The 15948-nt window shown below is 38.6% G+C and overlaps 2 protein-coding genes across 2 annotated transcripts in view; both read right to left on the bottom strand.

Moving 5' to 3' along the window:
* LSM7 (LSM7 homolog, U6 small nuclear RNA and mRNA degradation associated) overlaps nt 1-15948 on the bottom strand; it is a 528664-nt gene that overhangs the window by 313887 nt on the left and 198829 nt on the right. The window lies entirely within an intron of this gene.
* The window catches only part of LOC140097992 (interleukin-12 receptor subunit beta-1-like), a 74564-nt gene that overhangs the window by 23074 nt on the left and 35542 nt on the right, over nt 1-15948 (bottom strand). The window contains exons 5-7 of the mRNA XM_072126585.1: nt 10833-10905; nt 2608-2718; nt 2417-2499 (exon numbers count right to left, since the gene is read on the bottom strand). Coding sequence (XP_071982686.1) covers nt 2417-2499; nt 2608-2718; nt 10833-10905 — 267 coding nt within the window. The remainder of the gene's footprint in view (nt 1-2416; nt 2500-2607; nt 2719-10832; nt 10906-15948) is intronic.

The following is a 15948-nucleotide window of genomic DNA, read 5'->3' as shown; positions in this document are numbered from 1 at the left end:
AAGTTACATACAGTAATTTGTGTTGCAACCTAACAACATACTTGATTGCTTAGTGAACAATGGACATATATTTTGAACATTACAACGGAGTTGATCACTTAGTCGTACATTAGGTAGATCTTTATTAATGTTCAGCTAAATTTGGGTTATCTGGAATGGGTCCATCCATTTATCCTACAGGGCATGATGTACCAGAATATGATTTTAACCCACCAACCCAAACGCATAGAATAATTGAGAGTCTGTGGCTTTCTGTTGTATCTGGCGGCGGATGGCTGCATCGGCGGACAATTGGATGTGCAGGCTATAGCGACTGCATAGACATGGGGCACAAACGCTGGGCATGGGCCTCTTCCTACCCCTCCTCGCCCACTTGGCAGACAAAATCGTCTCAATTTCTGTCTGTGCACCAGGAATTGCAAGTATATCAGGACTTCTACAGCAGAAAACTGTCCTTCCATCCTTCCAAATCTGCCCCACTGTATGAATTAGTTTCTTCTACATTGCTTGTGACATGCTACAAGCTGAAAACCCATAGAACTAGTCATTTTGCATTGTGGCATTATTCACAGCGGATTATGTTGTTTCAGGGTTATTTCACTATCATCATTTGCATCTTAGTCTCTCTATGCAAGTATTTGGCACTTAAAACAGGATGGATCCAAGTGTGGTAATTTCTTATCACGTAGCCATTGGACCAGATTTATTAAAGCCCCTGCACCAGTTTTCTATCGGACTTTGCACATTTCTTCTAGTACTACACCAAAAAGATTTTTGGAGATGGCTGAGCCGGGCTAAACACTTCCTCCCACATTCACCATAAACACCTACAAATGCTGTACGCAAAAAATTATGATACAGAAGTGAATTTCAAATAATCTTTATTATATACATAAAATTCCCCTTTAAGGACAAAAATGACAAAATAGATAACATAGGAGAAACTGACAGACTAACATACAATGCACAATGCCCGGATGTAAACAGTCATCATTACTAGTGTAATCCCTGCTGTGTATTAAAATACTAAATAGAACATGGGACCATATTAAGTCCTGGAGATAAGCAAAGACCACAGTAAAATGTCTCTTCATAGAGTATAAAAGCACATGTACCTGAATCACTGAAGGTATGCACGGAAAACAGGAATAAGTTTAAGGTGATAAAAAGCAAGGACAAACATGTTACAGGTACAAACCACAGATGTTTGCACAAGTGTTTTGGAAAACTGGCTTCTTCTGGGGGAGTGACTCCACAGAACACATCAGGTATTGCCGCGTCCAAAAATGCCCAATATATCAAAATACAATAATGGTTTTTCACTGCGTTTAACAGAAGTCGCAAAAAAATGACACCACCCACAGCTCCTACACCAAATTATGAAAATGGCAAAATCTGAAAAAAAATTGGTATCCCCGTAATCATATCGACCCAAAGAATAAAGTAGACATGTCATTTGTGGTGCACAGTGAAAGCTGAAAATCCAAGCCCACAAGAAAAAGGTGCAAATGCATTTTTCCCCCAATTTCACTTCATTTGGATTTTTTTCCCCGCTTCCCAATACACAATGTGGAAGAATAAATACCCTCACTATGAAGTGCAGTTTGTTACACAGAAAACAAGCCGCCACACAGCTCTTTATGTGTAACAAAAAAAGTTACAGATTTTTGATTGTGGGGAGTGAAAAATAGAAATGATAAAACAAAAAAGGACAAAGTCCTTAAAGTGTTAAAGGGGAATTTTATGTATATAATAAAATTATTTACATTCTTTCTAGTGTAAACTGCTTGTACATGTATTTAAGAAGTGTGTGGCAATTGTGTGGCGGCTGCACTATTCCCAATGCGACACAAATTTCTGCGCTGAAAGTGGTGTTGCAGTGCACAGTCGGAACATGCTGCCACATTTATCATGCTGACAGAATTGTGTTGTACAACCTATGTTAAAGGTGTACCAAAAAAAAGTTGCAGGGGGCACCAGATTCAAATATTCAAATATTTAATATGGTTTGTGTAAGGAAAAGTTATACAATTTTCCAATATATTTTTTGTATTAATTCTTCATGGTTTTCTAGATCTCTGCTTGCTGTCCTGCTAAAAAAGCTTTTATTTTTACTTTCAGGGATTAGAAATCTGTCCATGTGATGGAGGTGCAGGTGCACGAACCGTTATTTACACACAGCTCCTATTACTCTCTGTGATAATAATGGTTCCTGCACCTGCATGTCCATCACATCACATGGTCAGATTTCTATCCACTGGAAGTAAACAAAGAGGTAGCAAGCAGAGATCTAGAAAACTATAAGGAATAGATACAGAAAGTATATTGGAAAATTGTAAGTGGACAACCCCTTTAATGAAGAAATGATAATATAATGATAATGATATAGTCTGAAAACTATAATAGACACACTTACTTTGAAATGTAATGAAATGGTTCTGATTCCAGCGATGTTTGATCTACTAGTGGTTACATTTACTATCTGGACTGGTCCAATTTCTGAAAATGTCGACAAGATTCACAAATAACAAGTATATCACTATATTTTAAATATACTTAAAGTGTGGTAGTACGTTTTAACATATAGAAAATTAATATAAAGCTTACCTGCAGGTACAAGGATTGGCTCACTCCATTCACTCCATACTCCTTCTTTGTATGTCTGTCTAATTTGGAAATAGTGACTCTGGTGACCATCAAGAGCAAACTCGCACTGTTCTGCAAGGAAGTAAATTTTTCTGTATGGGTCAGCTTCTCTTTTTCCATTATAACATCAACAAATATTTATAATTGATGTGTATTAGTATTAGTTTTTTTAGACTTTGAGTTTAACTTTTTTACTCCCCTATAGAAAAATCCATAACTTCTTTATTTTTCTGTATATGGAACTTTACATGGGCATGTTTTCTGTGTAACAAATTGTACTTCCAGAAAAGTGCAGGATATTGCAGTGAAATTAATGAAAAAATGCCTTTGTTCTATTTTTTGTGTGGTGTTCACTCCAAATGACCAATCCACTTTAATCTTTGCATTGGTATGATCACAGGGATTCCTATAGATTGTATTATCTTTTAATAGATTTTTAAGAATTAAAACCATTTTTTTAAAAAGTATTCATTTTACCATATTCTGGTACTAATAACTTTTTCATACTTCTGTGTACAGTGTGTAATTTTTGGGTCCTTACCGGTCCATAACTCTTTTTTTTTTTTTTTAAATCAAAGCTTTTTATTAAGCATTTTCAACTTCAACTTATTTTTTAACAAATATTTCCCACCTTCCCCCCTCCCCCATCCACAAGAAGACATACAATCCCATCCTATCCCAACCCGTCCTTCCAGACACATACATAGTTTACAATGACCTGCACAATTATTTTTTCCAAAGTGTACACCTTATATGTTTCTCTGCATATATTATAGATCATTTATACATTGGCCACATGTTTAAAGGAAGGCAGTCAACGGATTTCATTGTAAGTGTGTTGATGGTAGATCCAGGGACCCCAGACATGTTCAAATTTTGCAGTTGCTTTCCGTTTGCAATAAACACCTTTTTCTAACCTAATTATGTTGTTCATTTTCTTGATATACACCTCTATGTTTGGAGCGTCAGGGCGTAACCAATACATAGCTATCAGTTTCCTGGCTTGATAAAGCATTCTACTGACTCCTAGTATAGTACCCTCTGTAACATTATCATCCTCTATATTGCCTAGCAGGCAGACAATTGGGGTGGCTGGCAGATCCATTCTAAATTCTCGGGAGATGAGATTTAGCACATCTTTCCAAAATTGTCCTAGCTTCTAACATTCCCACATCATGTGCATTAAATGCGCTCCCTTCCACATCTAGGGCAGTTGTCATCCCCCCAGAGACCAACTTTGAGTAGCCACTGTGGGGTTCGATATACCCTGTGCAATAGGTATAGTTGTGACAGCCTATGAGCTTCACAGAGAGCCAATAGAGGTACCTTCTCCATTATACTTGACCATGCTTCATCTTCAAATGGGTCTATATCCTCCTTCCATTTCTCATGGATGGTTAAGGGTTGCTGTTTTTGGTATTCCCCCAATAATATGGTATATGTTCTAGAAATGTATCCCTTGGTACCATCCGTCATGGTTAAATCATGTATAATCTCATGCGTGGTGAAGCGTATCTCTGTCCCTCTGTTTTGTACCTCTAGGGCGTGCCTAAGCTGTAAATACTGATAGAAGAGATCGTGTGTCAATCCGAACTCTTCACGGATTTGCTCAAATGTCTTAAGCACCCCTCCTTCGTACAGTTGTGATAAGGCATGAACACCTTTAGTCTCCCATCTCTTGAAGCCCTCTAACTGCATTATCTCCCGCAAACTCGGATTACGCCACAATGGAGTAAACGATGTATGACCCTCTATTTTGAGGACTATCCTCACATTCTGCCATATTCTGCTCGTCCATAACTCTTTTGATACATGACCGGATCTTGCTGGCTTTGGGGGCAGCTGATTGACATTGCCTGTTGTCATTTAATCTATGATCAACTAGTTCCCCCAGGTCCTTCTCAACTAGAGACTCTCCCAGACTTATTCCAGCAAGGACATATTCTGCATGCAGATTATTAATCCCAAGGGGTCCAATTCAGCTTGCAGTCTATGAACATCCTCCATAGAATGTATGTACTACAAAGCTTGGTATTTTCTGTCAAAAACTGAAATAGTGCTATAAATTCAGATTATTTTGATTCTATAATTAATAAACAAGCTAAATAATAAAGAACCTTGGGGTACAGCCCTTGATGTACCAGTTTTCAATCAATAAACCTTGTTTCACCAATTAGGCATCTATGAGAGACAGTGTTGAATGCCTTTGCAATACACAGCTGCTCTACTGTCCAGACATCTGCTCACCTCGCCATAAAAACAGATCATGTGCTATACTATCCTCAGTAAATCCATGATGTCACATATTCCTGTATGTAGTCTACCTTACAATATTTTACCCACAATGGTGGAGATAAACTTACAGGCCTATAATTACTAGGTCTAGAGCTCTTTTTGAATTTTTGCAGCCCTTTTTGAAAAAAGTACTTACCCCTTAGAGTATAAATTGAATTTTATTGAACAAACATTCCAATGCTAACAGTATATTTTTCAAAATTTTTCAAAATACACAGTTTCTAATTATTTTACACCAACACATTTTATAGGTTGTAAAGAAATAAAAATGGTAATGTGTTGAATTTTCAACATTAGGAGGTCACATTCACTGAAATCATAAACTATTTTAACCCAAAAAATCTTAACAAACCAAGTTATATGTTAACCTTGAAGGTGATTTTTTGCTATCACCTTCACAATTCTGGCATCCATTGAACTATTGGGTACCTGCTTGAATTCCTCTCAGAGTTGGTGTTGTGTTGTGATCTGCCTCCCACCCTCATAGATCTTTTGTTTGATGATACTCCAAAGGTTCTCCATAGAGTTGAGGTCAGGGGAAGATGGTGGCCACACCATGAGATTCTCTCCTTTTATGCTCCTAGCAGGCAAAGACAAATAGGTATCTTTGCAACATGAAATGGTGCATTGTAATGGATGAAGACGATTTTGTTCTGGAGGGCACAATTCTTCTTTTTACACCAAGGAAGAAAGTGGTCAGTCAGAAACTCCATATACTTTGCTGAGGTCATTTTAACATCTTCAGGAACCATAAATACACCTAAAAGCTCTCTACCCATGATTTTGTCCAAAAACATGACTCTGCCACCTTATTGCTGACATTGCAGCCTTGTTGTGACATGATGGCCATCCACCAACCATCCATTACTCCATTCTTCTGGACCATCCAGGGTTGTACTACACTCATGAGTAAACAAGATTGTTTAAAAATTTGTCTTCATGTTCATCTGGGCCCACTGCAACCGTTTCTGCTTCCGAGTACTGGTTACTGTATAGTAGGTTTATGCAGATCTTTAAGGGATTCTACACCTTGATTTTTGTGGGACTCCAGAGGCACCAGCAGCTGCAAATACGTGTTTGCTGTTTGCAAATGCAAAAAGTACACACTTTTTGTAGCAGCTCTGACATGTCTGCAAAATCGGGCAGGAAACTTTGTACCACCAAGTTGAGCACATGCGCAAAGCAAGAGATATGCATCATTTTGGCTTTGCCGAAGGCTGCTACTCAGTTCTGCTCACTGTTGTACACCTTGGTAAGGTTTACAGTTGCTTGGGAACTTTTTGTAAACACTTTCTGTTTTTGTAAAAAGTTTCTGTTGATTTAGGGAGTTACTCCAAGGGTTTGGCCAGTCTTTTTTTCCCATACTTTGGCCAGTCTTAGTCTTGACAAATGAGTTTCAGGGTGCCCTGCTGCCGTTTCCCCATGGTTGCGCTGAAACTGGTGGTATAGGCACTGTTATGACTGAATGAGGAGGTAGGAGAGGAAGAAGCAGAGTAGTAGGAGGAAACAACAGGGTGCAAAATATGATGTCCAGCAATCCTGCATGGGGAAGAATATGTTCACCTTGATTGATAACAGTGCGTAATCCATACCTTATTTTCTTCACAGCCTGTTGGTGCAGGGCAGGGATGGCCTTCCAAGAAAAGTAGTAGTGGCTAGGAATGACATATTGGGGCTTATTTACTAAGGGAACTCCAGCGGACCTGAATGAGGAAGCGACACATGAAGGATATCGGCTGCAAGATCTTAGTGAATAGCGGCAGAGTGTATTATTGTAGGACAAGGCATTTTCGGAGAACTCCTCTGGACAGGTAAGTAAATGTGCCCCATTGTGTTACAGCCACTGGCTGAAGATTTTTACAGCTCTCCTTCTCCACCAGCCAGAATGGTAGTTTTTTAAAGGCCAGGAATTTTGCAATGCTCCTAAGTCAGGACCAGAGCTCGAGGGTGAGATGGGCCAAACTTCATTTTGATGCTTATTTCAAGCACTTGAGGCACAGTGTGAAAGTGAGCAGGTGTCGTCATTGCTATGGGCTGCCCTATGCGCCTTTTCACTCATCCGCATCTTCGCTGGCCACTCCAAAAATTGTGAAACAAAATCATAAGACTTTATTCTCAAGCAGATGAAGCTGAAACGTAGCACTATGGAATAAAGTCTGCTGATTTTGTTTCACAATTTTTGAAGTGTCGCCCTTTTCTTCATTTATTTATTTGATTACAGAGAGAACCCACACATAACTATTAGCTGTGCCGCTGTGGGTTTTTCGATAGGTGCAAAACAGATAGGCGCAAAAAAAAGTCGCAAATGAGCACATGCACTGTGAAAAGTCTAAAAAATTTAAGAAAAAGGCAAGCCAAAAGTTTGATACATGTGCCTCATAGACTTCTATCACCTTCCATGAATCTTACATTTCACGGTCCCTCTAATATTTCCATACACCGAATAGTTCAATGGTGTTTAAGAAAACCTACCATTTTATTTGATGCATTATGAAGCAAACATACCTTGAGAATGCTGTAGCTACACTGATGGTTTTGCTGAAAAAACTATTATAATATTCAGGACCTTGGGAAAGCTGGGTTGCCTCGATCAGCACATTACACAAGTGAGCTTGGAATTACAAATGGCAGTTAGTGAAGCTTGACTAATCAACCTGAGCTGGATCACTCATACACAGCAGCTGGGGGATAGTGCAGCAATTGATTATTATGCCTTCAGGCACAACCCAGGGATTACATCATCCTCTCCTGCAGTAAATAACTCACATGCTAGGAGAAGCGTTGAACCAGCCATAGAAGCGACAGAGCTTCATTATCATAATGTTATATCTATTTTATCAGCAAAATGACGTAGCACTGGCATTAACCAAGATATGATCCTGCATTAGTGTAGCAACAGCATTCTAAAGTTATGTTTGCTTCATAATGCATCAAATCAAATGGTAGATTCCCTTTAATCCATACATGTGTTTTAATAACATTCTAATGCCACATCTTCTTAGTTTTTCACGTCCCAGTTCCTGCACTTTTGATAATTCCACATTTTTAGGTCCAATTGTACTAACTGATGTCCCTTATAAACTTACCCATTTGTTTTTCTATCCTCTTGGTGTCCTGGGTGAACGTCGTCAGGTTTCACCCAGGTTTGCTCAGAATCTCGGACTTTCACTTGCTGGATCGTGCATGTGTGATAGTCCTCAACGGTATCTGAATTGATTCTGTTTTATTGGTTGGTCTGTAGTTAAAAAAACCCTGTACACACATTTTGCAAATACACCTCCTGAGGAGACATCAACGAAACGTGTGTCGGGGCGCATACAAGGTATCCTCATTCCTGCCACTCATATAGGGTAAGAAGGGAATTAATACATGTTTTTACTGATAGATATAGACATAGACATGCATTGTCCGACTATAATACACTGTGCAGTGATTCACTAAGATTATGCATCTGAAATCATGAATATGTCACTTCCATGCTCAGGTCCCACAGCACCTTTTTTTTTTTTATAGTGCTCAGGACCATTAGTAAATGAGCCCCACTGACTCTTGTGGATTGCAGTTGACCTCTAGTGGCAGTTTGAAGGATATACTTTGTTTCACTTGCTCTTTTCTTTTGTGCATTGCTTGTAATTTGCTTTAATAAAGTGGTACGTGTTATGATTTGTGATTTAGGTCGATTTCAGTAATGCATCCGTAAAACTCACTGAACCATGGACATGAAAAACAATGCCAGTGTGAAAAAGCCCTTAGAATGTGCTGCTTAAGGGTGGTTTAACATTAGGGTTTTTTCACATCCGTGATTTTTCACTGAACCCATTTTGCCTTATGGACATATCGAGATTGGTTTTCTCTTCCTAGCTTCAATGATATTTCACTGATGGTTTACTGAACCATTCTTTTCAGTGGGCCTTTTCACGCTTTGGTTTTTTCCACTGAAACACAAAAAAATAAGGTTCTAAACTGACCACTGAAAACTGAAGTGTATAAAAGCCCATTCAAAAGAATGGTCAAAAAGGCATCAATGACAAATCACTGAAGCCAGGAAGAGAAAACCAATTTGTATGTATCTAAAAGGGTGCTGTCACACAGTGCCTTCTTGGTGTGTTTTTAATCGGACTGAAAACACAAGCATTTTTGCATGTTTACCATGTGTTTGGCTGGTTTTAATCCTATATTGATCAAAGAAAGTTTGGCGCAGTCCGTTCCGTTAGTATTTTTTATTATATATAAAATCAAAATATAATAAAAACATAAAAAGCAAAACGCGTTTCGAACCCGTAACGGGTTCTTCGTCAGTTGCATTACATGGTGTGTATTGGTAGCTCATATATAAAGCAATAGTGTTTGGTGGGTTGATGACCCGGTAACCAGGTGACCTAGCAGTATTAACAATAGATTGCCGAACAATCAATGAGGGACTCCTCTAAAACAATCTAAAAACCACTAAAATTAACATTTTTTCTGAATATCATGGACATAAAATGCTGATCTCTAGGTGAAAGAACCTTTATAGTGTATTGCTGTACTTAAATTGTGTTGATGGAGTGAATACCTTGCTGCATGATTACTCACTATCCTCTATGCGGTCTGGATCCTTAAAAAAACTACTAAAATGGCTTCCCTCTGATGTGAGAACTACAAGTACAGAAGCTCATAGGGACCAAAATTTCTCCTACAGAGGCTTTGGGAGACCAAACTAGTTCCGTGGTTTTCACTTCAGAGTTTACTGGATAAGGTAAGTGGACTACTTGATATTGAATGCGCTGCGAAGAGCCTATATACTTGTGTATGTCAGTTCTTGCGTTATAAACTCCAGGGTAAAGCAGTTTAATAGAATGGGACAAAAAAAAAAAAAAAATTGTGTGTTCAGATTTTAAACTAAAATCGTTTCTGTGACCTCATTTAGTCCATCGGGTTTTAAGGTTTTTAATCTGTAGATCCAGTATATTTCCCTTCTTTTTAAAACTTCGAATCTACTGGATACGTCTTCAGTTATGTGGTCTATTGGTATGATATTACACTTTCCTTCATTTTTATGTTTTATCTCCATGTGTCTCGACAGGCTGTGTTTTTTATTTCCATGACTGATGTTAAAACAATGTTGGTTCAGCCTGCAATGTAGGGGTTGAGTTGTTCTGCCAACATATATGTTGGCAGAATTAAAACGCACCTCAAAAACAAAGACAAACAAAATGCAGGGGAGAAAACGGCAAGTTAAGATACTTTAATCTAAAACCCATCGAAAAAGCCAATATGTAAATATCATCCATTTTTCAAGGACGACAAAATGCAATGAAAAAACCACAACAAAAATGCCATGTGTGTCACCAGACTTAAAAACACAGCAAGGACTGACGAAGAACGCACTGTGTGACAGCACCCTAAGGCAGGCGGCACAAGTGGCATTTTGACCCCATTTTTTGGGCCGTTTTTAAGCAGTCCGTTAAAAAACGCATGCGGTTTCTGAAAACGCATCCGTTTTTGACCAGTTTTACCTCTTATCTTAATTAAGGGTCAAAAACGGATGCGTTTTCAAGAAACGGATGTGTTTTTCAGAAACACACACGGTTTCTAACAAACTGCTTAAAAATGGCCCAAAAACGGGTTCAAAACGTCATGTGTGCCGCCAGCCTCAGCCAAAATGAGTTCAGTGAAAAATCACTGATGTGAAAAAAACGCTAATGTGAAACCACCCTATTTAAAAGAACCACCAACTTTCATAATAGACATAAAATATACTGAAGGTTATGATCTAAAATTGAAGAATATTTCACTTAAATTGAAGAATAGGTGGTTAAACATATTACAGAATCATCTTACAGAAAAGTGACATAATGTTTTCATTTATATATTTTTTAAAATGTTGTACATTTTTAATATAGCTGTACCTTTGCAAATCGGTATTCCATTGTGAGCTGGCTGGCAAGTGGTTGGTGTGCTTGTTTTGCACAGTAAAGGATCCTATAAAAGCAATTGATTTTGACATATCATTTTGTTTTATAGAGTCACAAGCTATATCTGTATACATTTTAAATTTATTGCTTTTAGACTTAACCCTTAGAGTACGCAGTCCTTTTTCATTTTTGCATTTATGTTTTTTACTACCCTCCTTTCAAAGACCATAACTTTTTAAAATTTTTCCAAACATATGTTTGCGGGTGCTTTTACACGATGAGTTACATTTACAAAGCATTCCAAAGGCTTCAGCCTTGATCACATACTGAGGTTACATTGCGTCAACAACACATCAAAAAACGTGACGCAATGCATTGTGTGAAATCGCCCAGAAGGCTTTTAGAAAGAGAACAGTTGCTGGCCCACTCCACTAGCGGCCGCATCCCTTTGCACCCACATGGCATGGAGGTGGCATAATCACAATTTCTTGAAGTGCGATTTTTTTTCTATAATTGTATTTTTATTATCATTTTTCAAAAATATATAACAGACAAATTATCACATACATATTTCACATTGAAGTTTTTCAACAGTAAAACAACTGAAAGATAAAAAATTTCCCCCCCCAAAGGGTATCAACAGTTTAAATCTTCCATTTGCGTATCAGAATGTGAAATCTAACAGTGTAATATGTTTATGACAGTGAAACAATATACCAAGGATGGCATCAACACTATGCCTAATCGTTCTAGAGAGGTTGGGGAAAAGGGTACAAACAAAAGACATCCATACATACTCACTATGACAAGAATTAACACTTGGGTAGAAACTAAAGGGGTGGCCATGCCACTCTCCTCCTCCTGCTCGTTCTTCTATTCAGTAGCGGTCCCAACGTTCCCAGGTTTTGTCAAACAATGGGATACGATTATTCAGGGAGGCAGTCAGATATTCCATACTGCGGGTTTCCCTTACCCTAGAGAGAAGGTCCATTCGAGAGGGGGGGCCTGCCTCTTCCAGAATTGAGCTATCAGGCACCTCGCAGCTGTGAGTATGTGCAAGCTCAGTTTTGTGGTTGCCTTGGCCATGGGGTGTGGAGAAACATTCAGCAAGTGAAATAGTGGGGAGAGTGGGATATCCACCGCTACGACCTCCCGAAGGAGAGTCTTTACCTCCTGCCAAAAAGGCTGCACTAACGGGCACATCCAGAAGATGTGTTGAAGAGTACCTCCAACTGAGCCACATCGCCAGCAAGTATCTGGCGTATCCGGAAATAGTCTGTGCAACAAGGATGGGGTATGATACCGCTGCATCATCAGTTTGTACTGGTTCTCCTTATGTGTAGCACACAGGGAGGTCTTAGCCGCCCTATGCCATATCAACCGCCATGTGTCTTGAGATATTGGTTCCCCTACTATGCTCTCCCACTTGGCCATGTACGGGTGTGCGATGGGTTCGTCTGGGCTAGGGTGCAGTAGTATCATGTAGATATCCGATATAAGGCCAGAAGTCTGGGTAGCAGTTTTGCAAATGTGCTCAAACGTAGTGGGTGCCGAAACCGTCTCAGCACTGTCCAGGGATTGTAAGAAGTGCCTAATTCGGATGTAGTGAAAATTGGCCGCATGCGGAAGATGGAATTTATCCTGTAGGGCAGCAAAGGGCAAAATCTTCCTATCTCGGTAATCCACAATGTCTGCAAATCTAAACAAACCCTTCTCGTGCCAGGGTTTAATTTCCTGCCCAGCCCCGGCTTGTTGCATGAGGGGAGTGTGTAAGAAAGATTGCATAGGAGAGCACTGAGACGCCAGTGGAAATCTGGTCAGACAGGCCCTCCATAACTTAATCGTGAATGAGATAGGGCCTAATTGGGGGTCGGGCAGCGCAGGCGCCTCTTTAGGCCAAAGGTAAGAGTTAGGATGGAAAGGGGCCAACCACAATTTCTCTATCTCCATCCACTTAGAGAATGCCAGTAAGGTGGACCATGCTGGAATATGCCGCAAATGTGTTGCCCAGTAGTATCTGGTAATGTCCGGCACCGATAGGCCGCCCCTAGATTAATGAGAGAGTAGAACAGACCTGGAAATTCTGTGTCTCTTTTTTGCCCAAATAAAGTGTAGTATTGATGCTTGCAGGGACCTCAGAGCACCCAACGGCACTGGCACTGGTAGGGTTTCAAAAAGATAAAGCAGCTTAGGTAAGATAGTCATTTTAACCGCTGCTATCCTGCCAAAGAGGGAAAGGGGGAGACTCTTCCAATTATCAAGCAGGGTACTTATTTCCCGAAAACTGCCAGGGAAATTCTGCCCATAGAGCGTACTGTAAGAGGGGGTCAGAAGTATCCCCCTCCACTCCACTAGCGGCCGCATCCCTTTGCACCCACATGGCATGGAGGTGGCATAATCACAATTTCTTGAAGTGCGATTTAGATAATCTTTAGATCACTTTTATTCAAATATTTATGGGTGGAAAAAGGGAAAAAGCAACGGTTCAGAGATTTGGATGCAATTTTCCATAAGGAGTCCATATTATAATTATTTTGATAGATGGTGCCTTTTGAGAACTAATATTTGTATGATTTTTTTTGGTTTATTTATATACTTGTTCTATGGAAAGGTGGATTAATTAATTAATTTGAAAGTTTTTATCTTTTTTCAATTTTTTTTTTACCTTTATTTTAGGCTCCCTAGGGTACTTTAACCCAAAGGTGTCTGATTGCTCATACAATATCATACAATCTTTGTTTTATTGAAACAACATCATTTTGCAATATGCTTTTTGAGTGATATGGTTACTGCTGTATGTATGTATTAATGTGTAGCATGTATCTAAAAAAGGTTTGAAATGTGTAGAAAATATCTAATGAGTAAATAGCATATTCATCAGTACACTGCATAATACACTGCAATAAGTAAGTATGTGTGCTTTATTTGCATTATATGTTGGATAAATCTTCTAGTGGTGCAGTATTTCAATTTATGAAGTGGACTTTCAATGCAGCAGTGAAATCAGCTTCCAGAATCTTTGGAGTCCACCAGAAGAAAAAAAAAGAAATTCAGTTTGCTTTGTTTTGAATTTACAAGTATATTCCATTATAGATTGAGATACAAAAAGTAGGTGATGCACTTCCTTTAAGGGCAGTGAAAATGATTAAAGGGGTATTCCAGGAATACTAACGTCTGATACAAAAACCCATGATGATATAAATAAATAAATATAACAAAACTCAATGTCATTAGTCACAAAACGGAGCTTAAATAGTTTGATTTTATGATTTACAAAATGTATGGCCTCTCTAAAGTAGGTAGAGTAATCACCAAGATGGCCATCACTGAAAACTACAAGTTCCATGATCCTTTATTTCTCAGTAACTCCTCCTTCTTATGATCTGCTCCCTGTGATGATATAACAGACTTTCTTGCTCAGTTACCATAGTAATGATGTGTAACTGCCATCACTGCACATTATATCAGTGAGATAACGTCTCACCACAACACTGGCCATACTGGATACACTTCAACCAACCGACTACAGACAAACAGTGGTGATCACATGACCTGCCCAGGCAGGTGCAGGACATGTGATGTGGACATGTGACCAGCAGCCATATTCTGTCCCGTGTCTGCTCCGCGCCACGGACTTATTAAAGGGCCAGTAGCGTTTTAATTCTTCATTACAGTCTATATCAACAGCATTTTCTGCTGGGGAGCAAAATTTTAAATAACTAATGACATATTAGCTTATATTTTGAGTACCCATTTGTATATGAATTATGCTGATTCCTGGAATACCCCTTTAAGTGCAACGTTCAATGATTGTTAATCATTTTAGTATAGTTAGGTTCATAAATATTTGGATTCTCACACAAATTATGTTTTTGTACCAGTTTACTGAAACATATTAAAGTTATAGATATATTATGGAAATTGACCTAAAGTCCAGACTTTCAGCTTTCATTTGAGGGTATTCACATTAAAATTGGATGAATGGTTTAGGAGTTTCATCCCATTAACATGTGCTGCACTTTTCACCTTCCTGACACGGCCCATTTTTTAAAATCTGACGTGTCTATTTAGGTGGTTATAACATTGGAATGCTTTAACATATCCAGTTGATTTAGAGATTGTTTTTGCGTGACACATTGTACTTAATGTTGGTTGAGAAATTTAATCAATATGTTTAGTATTTATTTATGAAAAATAAATATAAATTTGGCAAAGATTTTGAAAAAAACAATGTTTTCCAAATTCAAAATTTTGTACTTTTTGGAAAGTTGGTCATATCACTAAAATAACTTGATAACTAACATTTTCCATATGTCTGCTTTAACTTGGCATCATTTTTCAAACATATTTTCCTTTTTTTAGGATGTTAGGAGGCTTATAACTTTGGTGCAATTTTTCAGATTTTCACAAAAATCCTCAAAACCTACTTTTGGAGGGTCAATTTAGTTAGAAGTGACTTTATAAGGCCCACAAATGACACCATTTTAGAAACTACACCCCTCAAAATATTCAAAACAACCTTTGGGAATTTTGTTAACCCTATGAGCGTTTCATGAGGGTGAAAGATAAATGAAAGGGAAATTACAGAAATGTAATTTTATCTTACTATAGATTCATTGAACACTAAAATTTGCACCTTCACAATGGGTTAAAAAGAAAAATGCATTTTACAATGTTTAGGGCAGTTCCTCCTGAGCATGCCAATACCCATTTTGTCACTGTACCCTGCTGTACGGGCACAGGGGGGCACTTGGAATGGAAAGAGCGTTGTTTCATTTTTGGAGGGCAAATATGGCCAGGATGCATTTGGAGAGCCAAAATGGTACCAAAACAGAGGAAAGCCCCAACAAGAGACACCATTTTGGAAAGTACACCCCTTGGAGAGTTTAGCAAGGTGTAATTTGTGTATTTGCCCCAACAGGTGTTTGATTCAATTGGCCCCAAAAAGGAAAAAGGTGAAAATTTTCTCAAAAAAGTCACTTTTACCCCAATTTTTTGTAAGCCACAAGGGATAAAAGATGAAACAACCCCCATAAATGTGTAAAACTATTTCTCCTAAGCACATAACTGCACCACTTTTGCATATAAAGTGTTGTATGGGTACGCAGTG

Source organism: Engystomops pustulosus, chromosome 1 (genome assembly GCF_040894005.1).
Source record: "Engystomops pustulosus chromosome 1, aEngPut4.maternal, whole genome shotgun sequence".
In the NCBI taxonomy this organism is placed as follows: domain Eukaryota; kingdom Metazoa; phylum Chordata; class Amphibia; order Anura; family Leptodactylidae; genus Engystomops; species Engystomops pustulosus.
The sequence above is the reverse complement of the archived record's forward strand: the minus strand, read 5'-3'. Positions and strand labels throughout refer to the sequence as shown.